This window comes from Dermochelys coriacea, chromosome 3 (genome assembly GCF_009764565.3).
Source record: "Dermochelys coriacea isolate rDerCor1 chromosome 3, rDerCor1.pri.v4, whole genome shotgun sequence".
NCBI classification, from domain to species: Eukaryota; Metazoa; Chordata; order Testudines; family Dermochelyidae; genus Dermochelys; species Dermochelys coriacea.
In genome coordinates this window covers 84,294,232-84,316,606 of record NC_050070.1, presented here as the reverse complement: position 1 = coordinate 84,316,606, position 22,375 = coordinate 84,294,232, and the positions used below count along the sequence as shown (strand labels likewise).

The following is a 22,375-nucleotide window of genomic DNA, read 5'->3' as shown; positions in this document are numbered from 1 at the left end:
GTGGCTGAGTGTTCTGGCACCAATATGGCAAAGTATTTATGGATGTGCTAAATCAATGGGATTACTCACATGCTTTTCTGGATCTGGAACAGAGTGCACAGCACCTAGCAGGGTCAAGCCCTTACTATGACTTTCTTGCTTTTTTTATCTTCTTTCCCTTCCTCCTACTATCATAGATCATGGTGTGTGTATTTATATATGCTGTCAATGTCTGTTGCCTGATCTTGACAACTGTGCCATGTTAAAAACAAAACTAAAAAATGCAGAGCTTATTCCTTTTTCTAATTCAGTATTTATTTGACAGTCCACTGTTTTATTGTTTTCCCCAGGTCTTCATAATTTTATACTATTTTACCTCATATGAATATTAAAATCTTAACCACTCATGCCTCTTAAGTTGTCATTATGACCATGATTTTTGAATCTCTTTAATGGGCTAAAAAATACTAGTAACTACAGGCTACTAAAGCTTCCTATATTTTGTTAGTTTTTCTGCATTTTGTGAAACCACAAGGAAAACTGAAATAGCAAGGATTCAGTTTACATTTGCACCTCTATAAGAGAGAAGTTTTTTTTCACCTTTATGAGAGATAAGAGAGAGAATTTTTTTCTAAACAAGTGTGAAAGCAATGTGGCTAGATTTTGTCCTTAGTCATACACCACAGTATAGTTTCAATTCTGTAGATGAGAAACGGGGAACAGTTTTGCCACTGAATGTAATATAGTGACTTGATACTGTCTAGAATGTTTATAACCAAAACTGATTTTTATCCATTGTTTTAGCTATCAGTGTTCTAAAAGTAGAGCATTATGGCATGCTACAATAACATCTGTTATGCCCAAAGAGTACATTTGATTGAGATTTTTAAAGTAAACTTTAATTTTTCATTCTCTTGCTGTGTATGCAATTTGCATTATTCTTCTGTTTCTTAACAGCAATATTTGGGTTTATTAAGAAGTGTGCTAACTGTAGTATATAGTACCTTTTTTAAAACCTTAAAATTGGCTAGTATGACCTTTTGGGTGAAGAGGGGTATGTTTAAGTACTTGGAGTCTGTATGGTTAGTGCTGGACCTGGAGGGCGTAGTTGGCTGGACAGCAGGTTCCAACTCTCTGAGGGGGTTGCCAGATAGCTCTGCACCCTGAAAGTGTGTCTAGGGACCCAGAGATTGGGGCAGTGGCTGGGCTCCATTCAGGCTCCAGGAACTTGAAACACTGGGCTTGGATTTTCCTCACAGCAGACCAAGAGTGGGGGGGGGAAGCTCTCATTTGGATCTGTGACAAAACTGTTTTGTTGCTAAAAATTATTTGAAATAAATGATAGGAACTCTTTATTAATATAGTAGAGATGAGTGCTGCCAACTCAATTTTATCACAAATCTCACACATACTTGGTGGTTTTCTCACAACCCCATCTCCTGAAGTAATAGGATTATGAGTTTCTCACGACTTACGTTCATAGGAAAATTTACCAGCATAATTATACCACTATAATTATATAACTCCCCGTGTGGATACTTTTATTTTGGAGTTAGAGTGTTATAGAGTCTAAGGCCAGAAGGAACCACTAGGTCATCTAGTTTGACCTCCAGTATATCACAGACTACAAACACCACCCAGCACCCATATGCTAAACCCAGCCACCAAAATGAAATCAAAGTACGACAGCCCACAATAGACTAGACTGTTATGTGTCACAAGCAGAGAATAGGAGGGACCGAGATACACCAGTGCTTTAGGCCCCTGCAGTGATGGGGAAATGATATAGTGAGATATACCCAGATAATCCTGGCAGGTGACACATGCTCCCATGCAGAAGAGAGACAAAAGCCCCTCAGGGTCACTGCCAATCTGATTTTGGGGAAAATTCCTTCCCACCCCACATAGGGCGACCACTTAGAGCCTGAGTATGTGAGCAAGAGCCAACGAGCCAGCCAGCCGCCCAAGTACTTGTTAGAGAGAAAGCTCGGTGCCATCTCAGAGCTCTGGCCTGGCCTACCCTACCCAATGTCCCATTTCCAGCCATGGGTATCCCTGATGCTTAAGAGGAAGGAGATTAAAATGTAATCCTTCTGCCAGGTGGAGTTGGCAGCAGCCAGGGTTGGGTTCAATATCTATGGGTTCAACAATACAACACAGAACCGGCTCGAGCCCCCATCCGGTGACCTGGGAAAATTACACAGTACCCCTGAGCACCTCTGAGAGGCAATACTTCCCCACTCGCAAGCACAAAGTTTGAGTGTAGAAAAGAAACTTTTAATGAATGGAGGGAAGTCACCCAACATGAATTAGGGAAAATGCCACAAGCAGGACTTGTAATCATAAAATTATGAGCAGGACACCCACCCCAGAGTGAGTGGGGCAGTGCCTTCTACCTCAGGTTCTTGAGTTCTACAATCAAAAGTTCCCTTACTGTGCCCCTCTCTACTTCCTCACCATACCCCACTCACTGTGGTTGTCCTTGATCAGTGAGGATCCAGAGGTGCATCTGTGTGAGTTCACCTCCCACATAGGGAAGAAAGCACTCTGCTTGCTCGGCCATCTGAGCTCTTGCTCTGGCTGGCTGCCTGTCGGTGTTCCTCCCCTCTAGCTGCCCTGCTAGCCACTGTTCCTTTCTTCTGGCCCCTGGCTGCCCGCTTGTTCCACTTGCTGGTTACCTCTCTGCTGTGACCTCTGCAGGTCAGTCTCTTGAGAATCCACCTAACTCTTAGTGATTATCAGCTCGTAGTGATGCAAGCTGGGCAGAAACGCTGTTGCCCCACAAGTGTTTTCAGCTCTAGTGAGCACTTTACATAACAGAAACTGCTACTGGAACCTATTTAGCTCAATCTTTGAACAGTGGAGAGGAATAGTTTAAAAAAGACTGAGGACCCTTAGGAAGAGTCCATATCTCCTGTCTGGGACACCTGTCCCCATTCCTATTATTTTCACAGGCATCTGGCATTCAAGCCCCAGGCTTAGAGAGTCTCTTTCAACTGAGGGTGACCTCTCAATTGGGACAGACTTAGCACAGTTCTGCTCCCCTTTAATCATACAATAAAAAAGATAACACTGATAACATTTCACTACCCCTGCATTCAGTATTAAAGTGATTTGTAACTGAACACCAGCCAAATTTGATCACGTGGAGCTACACAGCTCCTGTCTGCTGGATACCTATGCAGAGTAGGTGTGTTCACGTAAATACAGTTTGCTCCTGAAGTCTCTCCCCATCCCCAACTAGCTATCGGGGAGAGTTCATTCAGACCCTGCTTACATCTAAAAAACCCCACCCAAACCCCAAACCTTTGTGCAGTACATTAGAAGAAAAAATCTCTTCTTGATCCCTGCCTGGAGGCTGTTGCAGAACTTCACCTGTCTGGTACTTCACATGGAGATTTTCCAGGGTAGACAAGCTCTCAGCTAGTTTCTGGTGCTCCTGGTATTAGAGGGAAAACTTGATAGAGTGAACCCCAATGGCTCCAAAAACAAAAGGCAAATAAAAATAACCTAATATTTATTATTTTAAAATCTCATAATTTTTGGAAGCTTGTCTGATGGAATGAAATCCAGTGCCTTTGAAGTCAATGGGAGTTTTGCCAGGATTTCACAATGATTTTTTTGAATGCTTGGGTCAGGCTTGTTTGATGTGTTTTGTAGCATTTTATATTAAAACATATTATCTGTCTCTCCTAAAACACATTTTTGATAGAGCTAATGGAAATCAGGTGTCTCCGAGTAGTAAAGAACCATTTTAACATTATTTGTAAAGTTTTCTGGTGGAGAATTTTCCAATAACCCTTACAGATTTTAATTTGATACCTGCTGTACTAGCTATAGTAAGCATTTCCGGTGCTCCAGAGTGAGACCTATGGTGATCTTGGATAGCTTTTTGCTATGGAAAGAATTCAAGATTTTGGGCCCCCGGTCTTGAAGATGTTTATGTGCTTAATTTTGCACATAAGAAGTCCTATTGACCACAAGTACTTAAAGTTAAGCTATGTGCATAAGTGTTGCAGGATCAGGATCTTTAACTTCATATCTGATCTGCCTCTTTATAGCCTTCATATAATATAATATATTTTTTGAACTGTTGCTAAGAAAAGTCTCATTGTGAGAACTGTCTTCATAAGAGTGAAAGTACTAGTTCCCAAAAGGAAATTATATGTATTCTTTAAATAGAAGTAAAACTTAAGTAACCCTGACTTCTAAATAACATTCAAGGTTTGTCAACGGGGCATATATTTTTACTAGAAATACTGCTGAAAGAAGAATGGGACTCTTCACCTTGAATAGGATATAGAGGGACCTAGACAAATTAGAGGATTGGGCCAAAAGAAATCTGATGAGGTTCAACAAGGACAAGTGCAGCAAGTCCTGCACTTAGGATGGAAGAATCCCATGTATCGCTACAGGCTAGGCAGCAGTTCTGCAGAAAAGGACCTAGGGGTTACAGTGGACGAGAAGCTGGATATGAGTCAACAGTGTGCCCTTGTTGCCAAGAAGGCTAATGGCATTTTGGGCTGTATAAGTAGGGGCATTGCCAGCAGATCGAGGGACGTGATTGTTCCCGTCTATTAGACATTGGTGAGGCCTCATCTGGAGTACTATGTCCAGTTTTGGGCCCCACACTACAGGAAGGATGTGGAAAAATTGGAAAACATTTAGCAGAGGGCAACAAATATGATTAGAGGACTGGAACACATGACTTATGAGGCGAGGCTGAGGGAACTGGGATTGTTTAGTCTGCGGAAGAGAAGAATTAAGGGGGATTTGATAGCTGCTTTCAACTACCTGAAAGGGGGTTCCAAAGAGAATGGATCTAGACTGTTCTCAGTGGTACCAGATGACAGAACGAGGAGTAATGGTCTCAAGTTGCAGTGGGGGAGGTTTAGGTTGGATATTAGGAAAACCTTTGTCACTAGGAGTGTGGTGAAGCAGTGGAATGGGTTACCTAGGGAGGTGGTGGAATCTATTTCCATAGAAGTTTTTAAGGTCAGGCTTGACAAAGCCCTGGCTGGGATGATTTAGTTGGGGATTGGTCCTCCTTTGAGCAGGGGGTTGGAGTAGGTGACCTCTGAGGTGCCTTCCAACCCTGATATTCTATGATTCTATGAATTGTCCCTTAGAATATATGCTAACTACTTATGCTAAACTATCTATTTGCTCTTGTATTTAGTTCTAACACTCTGGGTATGTCTATTCAGCAATGTAAGCCTGCCCTGGGATTAGTAGGACTCGTCATTTGGCCCATGTCAGGGAACCATGGGATTGAGTATTTACACTGTATTTTAACCCTATGTTAAAGATTTTCTGACCCATACTTGAAGCTAGTGCTTTGGCATCCACTCTGCAGTGTACAGATCCAAGTCAAAGTAACCCTATCCCACAGTACCTGGTATGTGCCCTCTTTCCCCCCCTCCCCCGTGTTGACAGTCTAGCCATACAACTGTGTTGCACTGTGGGAAAACTCTACTGTGCCCATCTTGTTTCCTAACTGACAGTGCTATTCATGGGACTCAGGTGCCCATAAGGAACACATGAGTTCATAAACTACATAATTAGCTCCTTTGGCGTCCATCTCAATAGAATGACTGCAATTTGAGAAGGCTTTATACTGCACTACCATCTAATCTGAGAATTGGGCCCCCGCCGCATCCCAGGAGGCAGGGATAATGGATCCCCAGGAGGCTGTGGGGAAGTTTGGGGGCTAGCTCCCGCTTATCACCCTCACAATGTATGCTGCCTGGACATCTCTGCACACACAGCCCCAAGGAAGGCAGTGGTCGGAGCAAGGGACAGAGAGCAGAACGGGACCAAGAGGCTGCCCTGCAAGGAGTGGCAGGGCTCGCGGACCCGCACAGTTGGGGGAGGGATGACCCCCAACATCCTGGCAGCCAGGAGCTGCATCCCACCTATCAGCTTTGCTCCCTGCTCTGGGCAAGCTCTGTGTAGCAGTGAGGAGGAGCCAGAGCAGGAGCTGCCGCTTCTGTGAGCAGGAACAGGGAGTGTGCTCAGCCAGGAAGTAATAGTGCTTCTGACCACTGTGCTGGCTGCCTGCATTGCTGCTCCTCTGCTACTAGGAACTCTGGAATACATTTGGAGGACTTCCGGGACCTGCGTCAAGCCAGGGCCATACACATGCAGGAAAGCAATGGGGCTTGGATCCTAGGTCTCAGCTCAACACAGGCTTGGACCCTCGAGCCATGCAGGGTTTGGGACCGTAGGTCGAAGACCTAGGTTAGCACAAATGATGTGTGGATGCAAGGGGGGTTAGGCTTGCGCCCAGGCTTATACTGCTATGTAGACATGGTTGCAGAGTACCTTTCCCAGACCTGAAGAAGAGCTTTGTGTGGCTCTAAAGCTTGTCTCGCCTACCAAAAGAAGTTAGTCCAACAAAGCAGTGGTTCTCAACCTTTTTTCATTTGCAGACCCCTAAAAAATTTCAAATGGAGGTGCAGACCACTTTGGAAATCTTAGATATAGTCTGTGGACCCCCAGGGGTGCACGGACCACAGGATGAAAACCACTGTTCTTTCGTAACGACAACCTTTTGTGGACCTCTTAGACATAGTCTGTGAACCCCAGATTGAGAACCATTGCAATAAAAGACATTCCTTTACCCACCATGTCTCTCTGTGTTGGAATGCATAGTCATTTAAATTGAAACCACAAAGATTTCTCATAGTGGGATAATGTCTTACATCTCAGATTTCAGAGTGGTAGCCGTGTTCGTCTGTATCAGCAAAAACAATGAGAAGTCCTTGTGGCACCTTAGAGACTAACAAATTTATTTGGGCATAAGCTTTTGTGGGCTAGAACCCACTTCATCAGATGCATGAAGTGGAAAATACAGGAGCAGGTATAAATACATGAGAGGATGGGGGTTGCCTTACCAAGTGTGAGGTCAGTCTAACAAGATAAATCAATTAACAGCAGGATACCAAGGGAGGAAAAATAACTTTTGAAGCGGTAATGAGAGTGGCCCATTACAGACAATTGACAAGAAGGTGTGAGTAACAGTAGGGAGAAATTAGTATTGGGGAAATAAGGTTTAGGTTCTGTAATGACCCAACCACTCCCTGTCTTTATTCAGGCCTAATCTGATGATATCCAGTTTGCAAATTAATTCCAGTTCTGCAGCTTCACATTGGAGTCTGTTTTTGAAGGTTTTTTGTTGAAGGATTGTCACTTTTAGGTCTGTTATTGAGTGACCAGGGAGATTGAAGTGTTCTCCTACTGGTTTTTGAATGTTATGATTCCTTATGTCAGAATTATGTCCATTTATTCTTTTGCATAGAGACTGTCCGGTTTGGCCAATGTGCATGGCAGAGGGGCATTGCTGGCACATGATGGCATATTTTCTTTTGAATAGTTCCTTTTGAACACAAGCCATTTTTTGTCTGTGGTGTTGCAAGAGAGTTCTTCCTTGGTCCTTTGTTATATTTTGGCCTGAAGTAAGGAAGCAGTTAGTGGGAATTAAACTGTCTCTTTACTAGTTTATTTAAACTAGCTCTGAAAATATAACCACTCTCATCATCTTGCTTCTCTTTTTCCATTTGTCATCTAAGCCCTTTCTGATGTTCAAGTAGGTATGGAGCAGTAACAATCTGGAAAGATCTTGCCCATTTAGGAAAGCTAAATCCCTGTTCTGTACCAGGAAACAGAGTAAGGACCAAAGTGCCTTCACACCTCTAGTCAGTGTAATGGTATGCTGCTACTCTATCTTCAAAAGTAGAAAATGTGCCTTGTCTTCTCAGAGGTAATTGCACTCCATAGAGGTGATGACATTAGGGAATGAAAGAATGTAAAGCTGGCCTCAGTGGTTCTGGCCTCAATGATTTCTGCATTTGGCTGCAGTATTTATAAACCCACTCCAAGAACAGCATAAACAGTTTTTCAGTATTCAGTTTTATATTTAATTAAAGTTCAAAGTTCATGGTCATGTAATTCCCTTTAAAGTTATTAGACTTGTTAGAACTAGTAATCTGGATGTGTAGCAATCCAAATCCCAGACTGGAAACTTTGTTTTTCCTGTTAGTTAAGGAAGTTTCTTGGGTTCTGAGCTGTTGTAACCTAACTACCTCCTCTCAAAGCTGGGGTAAGAATCAAGCATTCTCGTCTTGTTTAAATAGTATGTGGTACCTGAAACTTTTGATTTAAAATAAATATTTAAGATGTAAAATAATTAACAGAACATAGCTTTACACTTTTAATGTGACGTGAAGAGTAAACCAAAATTTTACCCAGGACCTTGAATTTGAAGATGCTGTATTTACTTTTGGAAAATGGCACAAGACCAGACATACCAAACATGAAAAAAAACTCAGAAATTGGGCTTTTTCTTTTTCTTTTTGCCTTAATTGGCTTGTGAGTTTCTTGTGGCTAGTTTTAGCTTGTATCTTGTTGCTTGTTTGGCTTGTAGCTTGTTGCTTCTTTTTTTTGATTGGCTCCCAGCAAGCAGGGGCAAAGGGGGACAAGCAGGAGAAGGGGGGGAAGAGAGTCAGGGATGCATAGCGGGCCCACCACAGTCCCAGACTGCACGCTGGGGGGGCTCTAGTCACATAGAATGTTGGGGTTCTTAGGGATTGGCTTGTTTTGGGCCTTGTTTTGAAATGGGATTAGCTTGATTTTGGCTTATTGTGAAAGTCAGGGTACTTATTTACAACGTGAAAGTAGGCAAATGTGCATAAAACCCCAAACCAGAACAGAAAGCTATAGTTGTGTGGGGAGAACTGGGGCATCTGGGGATTTAACAGCACTGGAGTTCGGTGAAGGAAATACAGACTGCTGCAAATAAAGATGGTGTGTTTTGCTGATGAGATTGCAAAACATGTTTGCACAGGGTTATTATGGTGTTGGGGCAGGAGCTATTTAAAGTCACACATGTATCTGCTACATGTTAAGCTCCTATGAGCTAGCTGTTAAAAAGGCTTAATTACTTTCTTGTTTTAAAAAGTAGGTAGAGGCTCTTAAGTGAGGATGGATGGAGATGATAGATGAATGAGCAAATACATGACTTTCTAGAAAAAAAATTTTTGTCAAACAAAAATCCTGCTTTTTTTTCCTGCCCGAGAGAGGAGCAGAGGATGCAGGAGCTGAAGAGGGAGGTGTTCCCTCACTTCATGTGTCCCCAAAATCATTGTGATGGCATCTGTATAACTGACCTCTGAAATGATCTGCCGGATGAACTGGGCAGTTAATAGTTACTTCATAATTTAAAAACAGTTGCCTAGGCTCAACAGACGTCACCACTCGTGTCCTCAGTAAGGGGCAGTTGAAGTTCTAACATTTCTCTGTGCAGTGCCAGGACTGAGGCGCAAGTAGAGCACACGCCGGGTTGCATCGGTGGATGTTTGCAGTGTAGTATCAGAAAATGTTTCTCTGGCACATTTGGCTCCCAGCTGTAAATTCCGGGGTTCACAGCTGCTGCTGTGCACACCCGGCTCTCCCGGCCATGCTCCCCGACACAAGGGGAGCGGACTGCGACTCGAGGGGGGCGCGGCGGGCTGTCCCGTGTGGCGGCTGGCTGCCAGGGCTCCTGCGGCAAAGGCACAAATTCCCCGTGGAACTGCAGCCCCTTGCCCCGCTCCCGTGCGGGCCTCTCCTCCCCAACCCAGGGAGCGAGCGCTTCGCTCCGCCTCCCTGCCCCTCCGCCTCCCGCGCATTGGTGGCTGGCGGCAGAGGGGGCTGGGCTCCGCTCGGCTTGTTTGTGCCCGTTCCGCAGCTCCCCCGCCCCCGGGCGCTTCGCTTTAGCCTTGCCCTCGCCGCTGCCTTTGGCAGAGGGGAGCTGACTGCGCCTTGTGCAGGGACAGGCCCGCTCCTAGCCTGAGCCGCGCGTTCGCTCCCGCAGGCATGAGGCTGGCGGCCACGGCCAGCCACAACCAGGCGTACGCAGTGCAGGGGCTGCTGTGCAACCACTGCACGAGCCGGGGTCGCAAGGTAAAGGGGGCTTGGCCAGGCAACAAAGCGCGCGCGGGGGGGGGGGGGCTGTTCTGGTGACTGGGGGTCACTTGTTTTGTTCTGTTTGTGCTGAGTGCTGGGGTAGCTACCAAAGCCACATCTGCCTGAGTCCGGGACGGCCCCTCAGCTGGGCTTCACCTGTGGGCTTAGCTTTGCCTTTTGTGGGCTGCATGTTCTGCGTGTTCTCCGCCAAGCCTAGGTGTGAATGTCCTTTCGGAGGGCAGAGCCGCCCAGGGGGTGTGCTGCTTGCTCCTGCCCGCTTCTTCCCTAGTGGCGGGGTGTGTAATTGGTGGCAGGCTAGAGGTAACAAAAAGACATTCAGAATTGGAAAAGAGAGGCTGGAAAACCAGGACCAACCGCCTATTACACTGTGGAGTGGCTTCCAAAGGGAAGTTGTGGCAGCCCCATCATTTGAGTCGTTAAAAAGTGCCCAAAGCCAATCCCTGGGAACGCACTGTAGGGAACAATCCTTTACTGACAGGGAGGTTGACCAGGTCATGTAATAGGGCTCTTCTGTCTCCTTTTTCTGTGATATACAAGCACACTGGCTGTTGACACGGATTTGTCATTAGTCTTCAGAGTTAATATACAGGTGGAATGAATAGAGTCCATTCATGCTTCTCAGAGCTCTCTTAAAAACAAACAAACCCACTAATTTCCTCCTCTGGATTTTCCAGTGTGCCAGTCTTCTCTGCATGTGTCTCAGATTATTAGCTTTTGGGGGCAGTGACTGTTGTCTTGTGTCCTGTCAATTCTAAGTAAATAATATTGTTCTGGCTTGCTCTCGAGACCAGGGAAGAAAACACTTAATTGGGTCATATTTGCATGTGTAGCTTTATGTATTAGATATTATGATACTGAACTTAAATAACTTTAAGTTAATGGCATAAAGCAGCACTGTCCAGAAAATATGATGGTAAAGTTTGGTGCTTCATATTCAGAAATAAGTTTCCTGGTTTATTATTTGTGTTGCAGTCTTAATAGTATTTAAACTTTGTTTATTGCCTTACAAAACCATGCTGCTTCCTCCCAGCTTTCTTTCCCCTTCCTTAAAGCTCTGGTGTTGCGTGTTTTGCTTTGGAGCTGCTCCTGTGATCTTAATACATATTTAGAAAATATTTTCAACATGCATATTACAGAGATGGCACAGAAGGTTTAGACACTGGTCCTTTTTAATCCCAGCCACTTGTGACCTGAGTGAGTTTGAAACCAAGTGAAACAAATTGTGGTCTTGGTATAGTTCCAACACAAACTCAATTTCTTATAAACTTGTGCCAGCCTTTTACTAGCAATGCTGGCAATGCGTATGCTGGCAAAATAGAAGTACCATGGCTAAAACTTCATTTAGATATATCTCCAGATGTGTGTGTATGTTAATTAATCCTAGAAGATCCAAAAAATCACTACTACTATGTTTTTATTATTATTTATTATTAATAATAAGTGAACAAGAAACTTGGGAGTCTGTATGTTTTTGGGCAGATCACTTATGCTCCTTGTGCCTCAATTTCTCCATCTGTACAATGCAGATAACGTTAACCAGTTTTGAGTGGGTGTTGAAAAATGTAATATTTTAAAAGTATTTAAATATATTTAATATTTAAAATATTTAAAAATATTCTGAAATCTTTAGACAGAAGGAATTTTCCACTTCATATCTAACTTGTAGAGCTAATAATATTTTAAGATCTGTTTTTAAAATACAATAAAAACACTTTTACTTTCTTTGTGATGATTAAAATCAAGTACAGTAGGCCTATTGAACTTGGTAGGGTTTGTAGGAGAGCAGAATGATTATTTGTAATCATTTAAATCTGTATGTGTGAACAAGCTGAGTGCTTTTATTCTGGAATAGCTCTAATTGTTCCTGCACAAAGGAGCTGGTGTCAAAATTTTAAAATGGGAAGAGGAAAAGAAATAAAGATCCAGCAGATGTTACCTTAATACTAATTATGGTTTGGATCTGAAAATGCCACAGTGCGCTCTAGAGGCTTTTGGGTTGGGGTGACGATTTTGGAACTAAGTAAGGAAAACTCCTGGACCACCAGCTCTGCTACCACTGTGTCTAGAAAGAGCTTTGCTTTTATTTTTGACTTGTGTTTACAGAAGTAGTATTGTCCCTTATTTAATCCAAATTCTTCAAAACTTTTAAGACCTGTTGATGCAGCTGGATAACTGTTGGGGATTCTACAGTTATAGTAATGAGCAGAATTGAAAGCCTGACTTTTAATTGGAGAATGTATCAGCTCACTGATGGAGTTACAGGGAAATCAAAATAACTTGTACTGTGGTGGCAGTCTGTGCAGTAGTTATCGTTAAGATCTAAATAATTCAGTTTTCCAAATTCATAGCATTTCAGTGTCACTACCATTGAGTTCTTGGTTTGAACTGATCTTTGAAGGGGAAGTGGGGGACTGGGGATAACATTTCCAAAAGCATGTAAAAGCCTAAATCTCTCTTAAAAATCAGACTTAGGAGCCTAAATCACTTAGGAGCTTTTGGACATTTGACCCTAAAAGAATAGAAAAGATGCTAAGAGTATTTTTAATGTAGGCATGAAAATATATCAACATGAGATGATTCTCCATAAAAAGTGAATCCCAACAAAACTTAATTCTAGTCAAAATCATTCTTCTTGCAAATAAAATGTATTTGGCTATTCTTAAAGGCTGCTTTGTTTCTTTAGACCTTGTGATTTTTGAGGTGGTTATGTCTGTATCCAGTGGCATTTGGTACTTCGTGAGGACACAAAGAATCGGATGATATTAATACTAATGTGGTTGAGTGAAGTAAATTATATTCCCGCTCTGCCTACAATTTGTGCAGAAGTGTTCCGCTGTTTACATTGATTTAAGTAAATACACAAATGTATCTTTCCCAGACTTGCAACACTTGACATTGTTACTGTACTGAAGGTAAAGAGACTGTGCATGACATCAGGGAAACAAACTGCAGACTGGTTTGTGGTCGGTTTTCAGCTCATGAAAGTCAATTAGTTTATTGCAAATTAACAATTGATAACAGTACACCATCTGGTGCATCACTCTGGTGACGGAACTATAACTGAGTTTTGAGAGAGATTTTTATGGTAACAAGGGCAAATACATCAGTGCTTTAATAGTTGGTAATCAGTGATGAGAACCAGCGATCAGAGAAAATACCATAGAGTGAGTGCAAGTGCTGTAGCAATAGCTAAAGTTAAGATGGTCTAGGCATTCCCATTCTAAAGACTCTGTTTCATTTGCTCATAACTTCAACCTTTTGGGATGAAATTTCCCATGTTTGGCCTTTGTCTAGGGGCAATGTGTTTTGTTTTAATGAGAGTAGAAATACATACTTTCTCCAAATATTACACAATTATGACTTTTTTTGGGGACATCTCTAATAATAAAGCAGCAAGACCTTGGAGTAGAACCCTGAAACTTGGCAGGAAGATACCTCTCCTGCTGAAGAGCTGCCTTTCATGTCTGAACTAAAAACGGCTTGATTTGGCGGTTTTGAGGCATTGAAAAGCCATATGTAGTTTGCAGGCGCATGGTAGTTTTGTAACGCTTGAATAATTATCTTCCAGCATTTTAAGTGAAAGCGAGCTGCAAGAAGCATGTGTGGATGTAGAATTTTGATGTATGATTAAAACAAATGTACTGAACAAGATGTATTGAATGAGGCAGGGTGTAATGAGAGAAGAGTGGTTATTAGGGAACATAATTAATGTTGTGCACCTGCTGCATTAATTGTGAACCATTCAGACTTCACTTTGAGGGCCAGATGCTCAGCTAGCATACATTTGCATAAACAAATTTCCACCAGCTGAAAAACTTGTTCTGAGAAGGGCACGAGCACAGGACTTCAAACACCCAGATTCAAGTCCTTGCTCCACCACAGACTTTCTCTATGATGTTGGGCAAGTCACTTATAGTATATCTATGCTGCAATCCAAGGTGTGATTGTAGCATGGGTAGACATACCCATGCTAGCTTAACCCATGCTAGCATGGCTAAATATAGCATTGTAGATGCAATGGCACAGACTTCAGTTTGGGCTATATGAATATGCTGGGGATCCTGGGTACATACTCGCATTGCTAGCCTGCATTTCAGCCTATGCCCCTGTAGCTATACTGTTGGTTTTAGCAGCTAAGTATGGGTATGTCTAGCCATGCTGCAATCATACCTTGGACACCAGTATAGGCATAGTCTCTCTGTCTCAGTTTTTCATCTGTAAAATCAGGACAATAGCACTTCACTTCTGTGAAGTAATGGGCACATTCATTAGATGTGATGCACATAGATACTATAGTAAGGGGGGTTGTGACCCAAGAACCTTCTAATGCTAACTGGCAAAAGAGTTACAGGAATGTCCTGATTCTGGAATTTACATTCTGGTTCACCAAATAATGTCATGTGAGGTGTTAAATGAAAGTCAGGGTCACTCTAGTCATTAATATCATTGTGAATTGTAAGCACAGATACTGTGTAAGGAATAGTGTGTGTGTGTGTGTGTGTGTGTGTGTGTGTGTGTGTGTGTGTGTGTGTGTGTGTAATATATATATTATACACACACACTGCAAATATGTTCTTAGAGTCTAGGTATGAGTCAACTACAGAAATGAAAGATTTCTGTCAGACAAGATGTTTTGTTCACAGTGGATGCACAGTTACATGCAAAGTTATTGAAGAGATGTGAAGCCAACAGAGAGAGAACTCAAAGAGTAGCTGGGGGTGGTTATGCTGTCTCTGAGTACAAGAAATAAACTTTGGGGTATAAGTAGAAGGCAAAGATACCCCCTTATCCTGCACAAAGAAAGTAAACAGACAATGTGTTTACCTTCATGAAAATGGGATCTCAGCCAACCTTGGCTAAAAAAAGGTGCGGAGGATTTCCGGGGTGAGAAACTTCTTTAGACATGAGGTTAACCTGCTCAGTTAAGTCTAGTGTCTAGAAAGCACGTTTTCTTTTTATATTGACAGGTTTCAGAGTAGCAGCCGTGTTAGTCTGTATTCGCAAAAAGAAAAGGAGTACTTGTGGCACCTTAGAGACTAGTCTCTAAGGTGCCACAAGTACTCCTTTTCTTGTTATATGTAACTGTTTTGTTTCCTGTATGCTTACTGTCTCTTGAGTCTTAAATCTTTAATGATAAATTTATTCTTGTTTTCACTGTAAATATATCTAAATGCTGTGATATTAAGCTAGGTGCTGATCCTGAGTTGAATTGTACAAGCTGGTGTGTGTACTGTTGCCTTGGGGACAGCAGACCTGGTATTTCTGTGAGTGTTCAGTGTATAAGGGGCTGGACGCTACAGAGAAATGCTTCAAAGGGATTCTGGGACTCAGGTGCACATATTATTAAACTGAGAGGCAAAGTAAAGGCAGGCATAGGCAAGAGGAAATTGTGTGAGTGGCTAATGGGCTGGTGGTGTCAGGGAGCTGACACCCAGTTAAGCACAAGCAAGACTACTTCATACTGGAGGTAACAAGGTGACTCTCAGTCCAAGGTACTCTGAGAACTGTCACGGGAGCTATGTAAATTTCATAGATAGAGTGAAATGAGGCTCCTGTGTGACGTATGATTTAAAAGTATATTGTATTTCATAAGGAGGTAAAGCTAACGTTGGGCATTTTGTGACTTTCAGTGCTTAACTTTGCAACGTTAACATTCTTTTATTCTGGCTTTTAAGATGGAGCAGACATGACAGATGAAGAGATTTGCTATTGCTTATTTATATTGCAGAAGCACCGAAAGGCCCCAGTCATGGTTGGTATCGTATTGTGCTAGGTGCTGAAGAAACACGGTCCATATCCCAAATAGTTTAGAGTACCTGGGATCATAAGTTCTCACAGAAGAATTGCATCTTGAGGGATTTGAAGGAGGAGAAAGTAGTAACCTTACAGTTAGATCGGGAGGGATTTCTATGAAGAGGACAATATGGGTGGGAGACAATTGTGGAGGTGAGGACAAGATACTTGAACTCAATGAGGTGGAAATGGAGGCCTAATGAAAAGCTTCTAAGAATGGAGTGACATGTTAGAGCTACAGGAAAGGCCTTTGTGAGAAGGGGATCATTAAAAGTGTTAGTAAGAGACTGAAATTGTTACCTTGTCAGTATAGTATTTGAAACATGGGATACAGGGAAAGTCTGAGTTAGACACAGGTGGTGATGAATATCAGAATGGAAACTGATTTGATTTTTTTTTTAAGTACACAGTTTAAGGTCTAAAGAACACCTCTCTATCTTAGGTAAAGTAGAACCTCAGCGTTACGAACTGACCAGTCAGCCACACACCTCATTAGGTTTCAGAGTAGCAGCTGTGTTAATCTGTATTCGCAAAAAGAAAAGGAGTACTTGTGGCACCTTAGAGACTAAGTTCACAAAAGCTTATGCTCAAATAAATTTGTTAGTCTCTAAGGTGCCACAAGTACTCCTTTTCTTTTTATACCTCATTAGAAACCTGAAGTATGCAATCAGGCAGTACCACACATTAAAAAAAAAAAAAAAAAAAAAAAAAAAAGCAAATGTAACCTACTTTAAAAAAAAAAAAAAAACAGCATTTTTCTCCTGCATAGTAAAGTTTCAAAGCTGTATTAAGTCAATGTTCAGTTGTAAACTTTTGGAAGAACAGCCATAACCTTTTGTTCAGAGATACGAACAACCTCCAATTCTGAGATGCTTGCACCTCTGAGGTTCTACTGTACTTATACACTGTGACCTGTGTGGTATCTGAGAGCCTCAGTATCTAGTGTGTGTATTTTCAAAACACCCTGCAGGTGCTATTATCTTTATTTTACAGGTGGAACTGAGGCACAGAGATACTAAGTGGCCCATAGTCACACAAGAAGTCTGTGCCAGGCAGATTTGAACCCAGATCTCCCAAGTCCTAATCACAGAGCGATCCTTCCTCTCCCTTATAGTGCCTTTTAAAAAGTTATGTTACATGAAGGTGTGTTCTCTCTCTACTTACATAGCTGTTTTTTAATTAAACCTTCTTCCTGCAACATACTCATTATGTTGAGGGAACAAGAAAGTTGAAGGTCAGGACTTGCTGATATATTTTAGACTGTATTGGGCAAAATAAATTAGTAATCTTATAAGTCTCAGGTTGTAGAACTTTGAGGCTTTCTTCCTGTAATTGTTCTGGGAAGGGGAAAGACTAAAACTTAGCTGTCCAAGAATTAAACTAAGATTTTTTTTCCTGCTGTGTATGAGTTGGCAGCTAGGTTTGGAGACATCTGTTAAATTAAATGTTACATAAAGACCTTTTTATTTTCTCATTGTCACTTGGATATAAGATCTTTCTTTAATTTATCAGTGTATGGTTGCCAGGACAAGAAGTAGCTGGCCTCTGTTGGGTAAGATTCTTTTGAGGATATAAATTCAGCCCAACTCTGACACACATTGTATTACAGATTTAGTTGACAAGTGTAACATGTTTTTGAACCTTGTGACCTGCAGTAGGAAAAGACTCCATCACAAGCCTTATCCTTCCATGTAAGATTTGAAAACACTAGTGGTAAGGACACCTTTTAGTTAACCCTTTCCCCAAGAAATGAAAACATCTGATTTAAGAAGTAAGAGGCACATTAGACAAATAGAATCTTGAGATTACGTGTGGGTACCATGGACCACTTATCAATGGATAAGACAGAGTCCGTCTGGGCAAAAATTACATTGGGGAAGAAAACTAGTAAAGCCTCTCCTACGATAGTGCTTGGGGTGTGCTATAGACCTCCGGGATCTAATTTGGATATGGATAGAGCCCTTTTTAATGTCTTTAATAAAGTAAATACTAATGGAAACTGCGTGATCATGGGAGACTTTAACTTCCCAGATATAGACTGGAGGACCAGTGCTAGTAATAATAATAGGGCTCAGATTTTCCTAGATGTGATAGCTGATGGATTCTTTCATCAAGTAGTTGCCGAACCGACTAGAGGGGATGCCATTTTAGATTTAATTTTGGTGAGTAACGAGGACCTCATAGAAGAAATGGTCGTAGGGGACAATCTTGGCTCAAGTGATCATGAGCTAATTCAGTTCAAACTAAATGGAAGGATTAACAAAAATAAATCTGCAACTAGGGTTTTTGATTTCAAAAGGGCTGACTTTCAAAAATTAAGGAAATTAGTTAGGGAAGTGGATTGGACTGAAGAACTTATGGATCTAAAGGTAGAGGAGGCCTGGGATTACTTTAAATCAAAACTGCAGAAGCTATCGGAAGCCTGTATCCCAAGAAAGGGGAAAAAATTCATAGGAAGGAGTTGTAGAACAAGCTGGATGAGCAAGCATCTTAGAGAGGTGATTAAGAAGAAGCAGAAAGCATACAGGGAGTGGAAGATGGGAGGGATCAGCAAGGAAAGCTACCTAATTGAGGTCAGAACATGTAGGGATAAAGTGAGACAGGCTAAAAGTCAAGTAGAGTTGGACCTTGCAAAGGGAATTAAAACCAATAGTAAAAGGTTCTATAGCCATATAAATAAGAAGAAAACTAAGAAGGAAGAAGTGGGGCCGCTTAACACTGAGGATGGAGTGGAGGTTAAAGATAATCTAGGCATGGCCCAATATCTAAACAAATACTTTGCCTCAGTCTTTAATAAGGCTAAAGAGGATCTTGGGGATAATGGTAGCATGACAAATGGGAAGGAGGATATAGAGGTAGATATAGACATATCTGAGGTAGAAGCGAAACTGAAACAGCTTAATGGGACTAAATCGGGGGGCCCAGATAATCTTCATCCAAGAATATTAAAGGAATTGGCACCTGAAATTGCAAGCCCATTAGCAAGAATTTTTAATGAATCTGTAAACTCAGGAGTTGTACCGAATGATTGGAGAATTGCTAATATAGTTCCTATTTTTAAGAAAGGAAAAAAAAAGTGATCCGGGTAACTACAGGCCAGTTAGTTTGACATCTGTAGTATGCAAGGTCCTGGAAAAAATTTTGAAGGAGAAATTAGTTAAGGACATTGAAGTCAATGGTAAATGGGACAAAATACAACATGGTTTTACAAAAGGTAGATCGTGCCAAACCAACCTAATCTCCTTTTTTGAAACAGTAACAGATAAAGGAAATGCAGTGGATCTAATTTACCTAGATTTCAATAAGGCATTTGATACCGTGCCACATGGGGAATTATTAGTTAAATTGGAGAAGATGGGGATCAATATGAACATCAAAAGGTGGATAAGGAATTGGTTAAAGGGGAGACTGCAACGGGTCCTACTGAAAGGCGAACTGACAGGTTGGAGGGAGGTTACCAGTGGAGTTCCTCAGGGATCGTTTTTGGGACCAATCTTATTTAATCTTTTTATTACTGACCTTGGCACAAAAAGTGGGAGTGTGCTAATAAAGTTTGCAGATGATACAAAGCTGGGAGGTATTGCCAATTTAGAGAAGGATCGGGATATTATACAGGAGGATCTGGATGACCTTGTAAACTGGAGTAATAGTAATAGGATGAAATTTAATAGTGAGAAGTGTAAGGTTATGCATTTAGGGATTAATAACAAGAATTTTAGTTATAAGTATAGAAGTAACGGAAGAGGAGAAGGACCTTGGAGTATTGGTTGATCATAGGATGACTATGAGCTGCCAATGTGATATGGCTGTGAAAAAAGCTAATGTGGTTTTGGGATGCATCAGGAGAGGCATTTCCAGTAGGGATAAGGAGGTTTTAGTACCGTTATACAAGGCACTGGTGAGACCTCACCTAGAATACTGTGTGCAGTTCTGGTCTCCCATGTTTAAAAAGGATGAATTCAAACTGGAGCAGGTACAGAGAGGGGCTACTAGGATGATCCGAGGAATGGAAAACTTGTCTTATGAAAGGAGACTTAAGGAGCTTGGCTTGTTTAGCCTAACTAAAAGAATGTTGAGGGGAGATATGATTGCTCTCTATAAATATATCAGAGGGATAAATACAGGAGAGGGAGAGGAATTATTTAAGCTCAGCACCAATGTGGACACAAGAACAAATGGATATAAACTGGCCACCAGGAAGTTTAGACTTGAAATCAGACGAAGGTTTTTAACCATCAGAGGAGTGAAGTTTTGGAATAACCTTCCAAGGGAAGCAGTGGGGGCAAAAGATGTATCTGGTTTTAAGATTCTACTCGATAAGTTTATGGAGGAGATGGTATGATGGGATAATGGGATTTTGGTAAGTAATTGATCTTTAAATATTCAGGGTAAATAGGCCAAATCCCCTGAGATGGGATATTAGATGGATGGGATCTGAGTTACTATAGAAAATTCTTTCCTGGGTATCTGGCTGGTGAAACTTGCCCATATGCTCAGGGTTTAGTTGATCGCCATATTTGGGGTCGGGAAGGAATTTTCCTCCAGGGCAGATTGGAGAGGCCCTGAGGTTTTTTGCCTTCCTCTGTAGCATGGGGCATGGTTGACTTGAGGGAGGCTTCTCTGCTCCTTGAAGTCTTTGAACCATGATTTAAGGACTTCAATAGCTCAGACATGGGGTAGGTTTTTCATAGGAGTGGGTGGGTGAGATTCTGTGGCCTGCGCTGTGCAGGAGGTCGGACTAGATGATCAGAATGGTCCCTTCTGACCTTAGTATCTATGAATCTATGACAAGGGTCAGTATTAATTCACTCTGCAGTCTGAAGTTTGTTTGTAGCTCTTTTCTATTAGGGAAAAGTTCAGGAAAAATCTAGTAACTTTATCCATCAATTACAGTTCAAGACAAATCAAGGTTATTATAAACAAGTCACAAGCACCAGCCTTGTTTATTATTGGTCTTTTTTTCTTGTATTTGGATAATATTTCTGTTTGTGTAAATTCACTGCATGTAAATGAAAGCTTAGGCAGCAACTTATTTTAGATAAGATCAATTGACTTCTAGAAGCCACATTCTCCCCTGAGCAGATCCAAGTAATTCCCATTGAAGTGCATGGTTGTTACCTGGATCCTGAGAGGATAACTGGGCCTCAAAATTCCCAGGTGCAACAGATTTAATATGATGCCTCCTTCAGTTGAGCAGATAGAATAAAAATAACCAGTGGTTGTGATATGGATAACTTTAACCTCTTAGGTATTGAGATATGTTGTCTGTGTTTCAGCAAAAGTTTTGTGGTAAACTTTTTTTTCAGGTTGGATGAAACCTGTCTTTCTCTCTGTCAACTTAAACAGCTAATTAACTTCTCAAGTTTTTGTTTGCTTGCTTTTTATTTGGAGATACCTTTAGAGATTCACACACATCACTAAGGTTGAAAAAAACAATTGGGTTAAGGTTACAGCTGTTTCATTTCCTGACAGATGCACAGAGATTGGTATGTTGGTTTACTGCAGATGTGCAGACGTGCATCAATCTCATTTTGCATCAGTGACATATCACATGACTGGCTGCTATGTACTGAACTCCTTGTTCTGGACACTCTGCCAAGTATTTTATGCAAAATTAAGGTTTTCAGTGAAGGAGGTTTTATTGTTTTTAACCAGAAAGTATGATATACTGTAAACAAGTATGGTTAGTTATGAAGCATGCATAGAAAAATAATTGGAAGTGTACAGAGTGTACCACTAAAACAAGCATAGCTCTGTTTGTTGGGTGAATTTTTTTTTCTTCCCTGAAGCCACAGCTGAAATCTGAGATGGTGTAATTTTCTTTTCTAGGAACTTGGAATTAGAATTCCTAGACCACTGGGACATGGACCCAGCAGATTCATCCCAGAGAAGGAGGTATGTTGTTTTCAAGTACACTGTGAGCTGTATGCTTTTAAGGTAAAGTCATTTAGGACCCACATGGTTTTAGAACAGCTGTTGATCTGCAAAATATTTTGCACACTGTTGATCATAATAAATCATCATGAGACTGGCAATGGTTCTGCTAAACTAGAAAGCAATAATGGCCATGTGGAATTCTGGAATTTCACACAACCATATTTTACAAAGGAAATGCAGAGTTATTTTTTGTAATGATAATTACTTGTCCTGTCCCATCTGCAATATTCAAATGTGGGCTGGGTCCTCTTACTGGTCCAGAGGAGTCTCTACCCTGGGGTGGGCAAACTTTTTGGGTCAAGAGCCACATCTGGGAATAGAAATTGTATGGCAGGCAATGAATGCTCACAAAATTGGGGTTGAGGTGTAGGAGTGGCTGAGGGCTCTGGTTGGGGGTGCGGGCTCTGGGGTGGGGCCAGAAATGAGGAGTTCAGGGTGTAGGAGGGGGCTCCAGGGGGCAGGGTGAGGGCTCTGTCTGGGGGTGCAGGCTCTGGGATGGGGTTGGGGATGAGGAGTTTGGAGTGTAGGAGGGTGCTCGGGGCTGGGACTGAGGGGTTTGGAGGATGGGAGGGGGATCAGGGCTGGGGAAGAGGGTTGGGGTATGGGAAGGGGGTGGGGCTGGGATGAGCGGTTTGTGGTGCAGGAGGGTGCTCTGGGCTGGGATTGAGGGATTTGGAGTGTGGGAGGGGGATCAGAGCTG

The 22,375-nt window shown here is 41.9% G+C and overlaps 1 protein-coding gene across 12 annotated transcripts in view; it reads left to right on the top strand.

Moving 5' to 3' along the window:
• The window catches only part of SESN1 (sestrin 1), a 116,956-nt gene that overhangs the window by 83,219 nt on the left and 11,362 nt on the right, over positions 1 to 22,375 (top strand). For 4 of the 12 annotated variants that reach the window (XM_043510784.1, XM_043510782.1, XM_038396497.2 and 1 more), the window contains one exon: positions 21,568 to 21,633. In XM_043510784.1, the coding sequence (XP_043366719.1) occupies positions 21,568 to 21,633 (66 nt within the window). Of the gene's footprint in view, positions 1 to 9,685; positions 9,922 to 15,620; positions 15,698 to 21,567; positions 21,676 to 22,375 lie in introns of those variants that run through there. The other 8 variants (XM_043510781.1, XM_043510780.1, XM_043510778.1 and 5 more) reach the window with 5 other exon arrangements.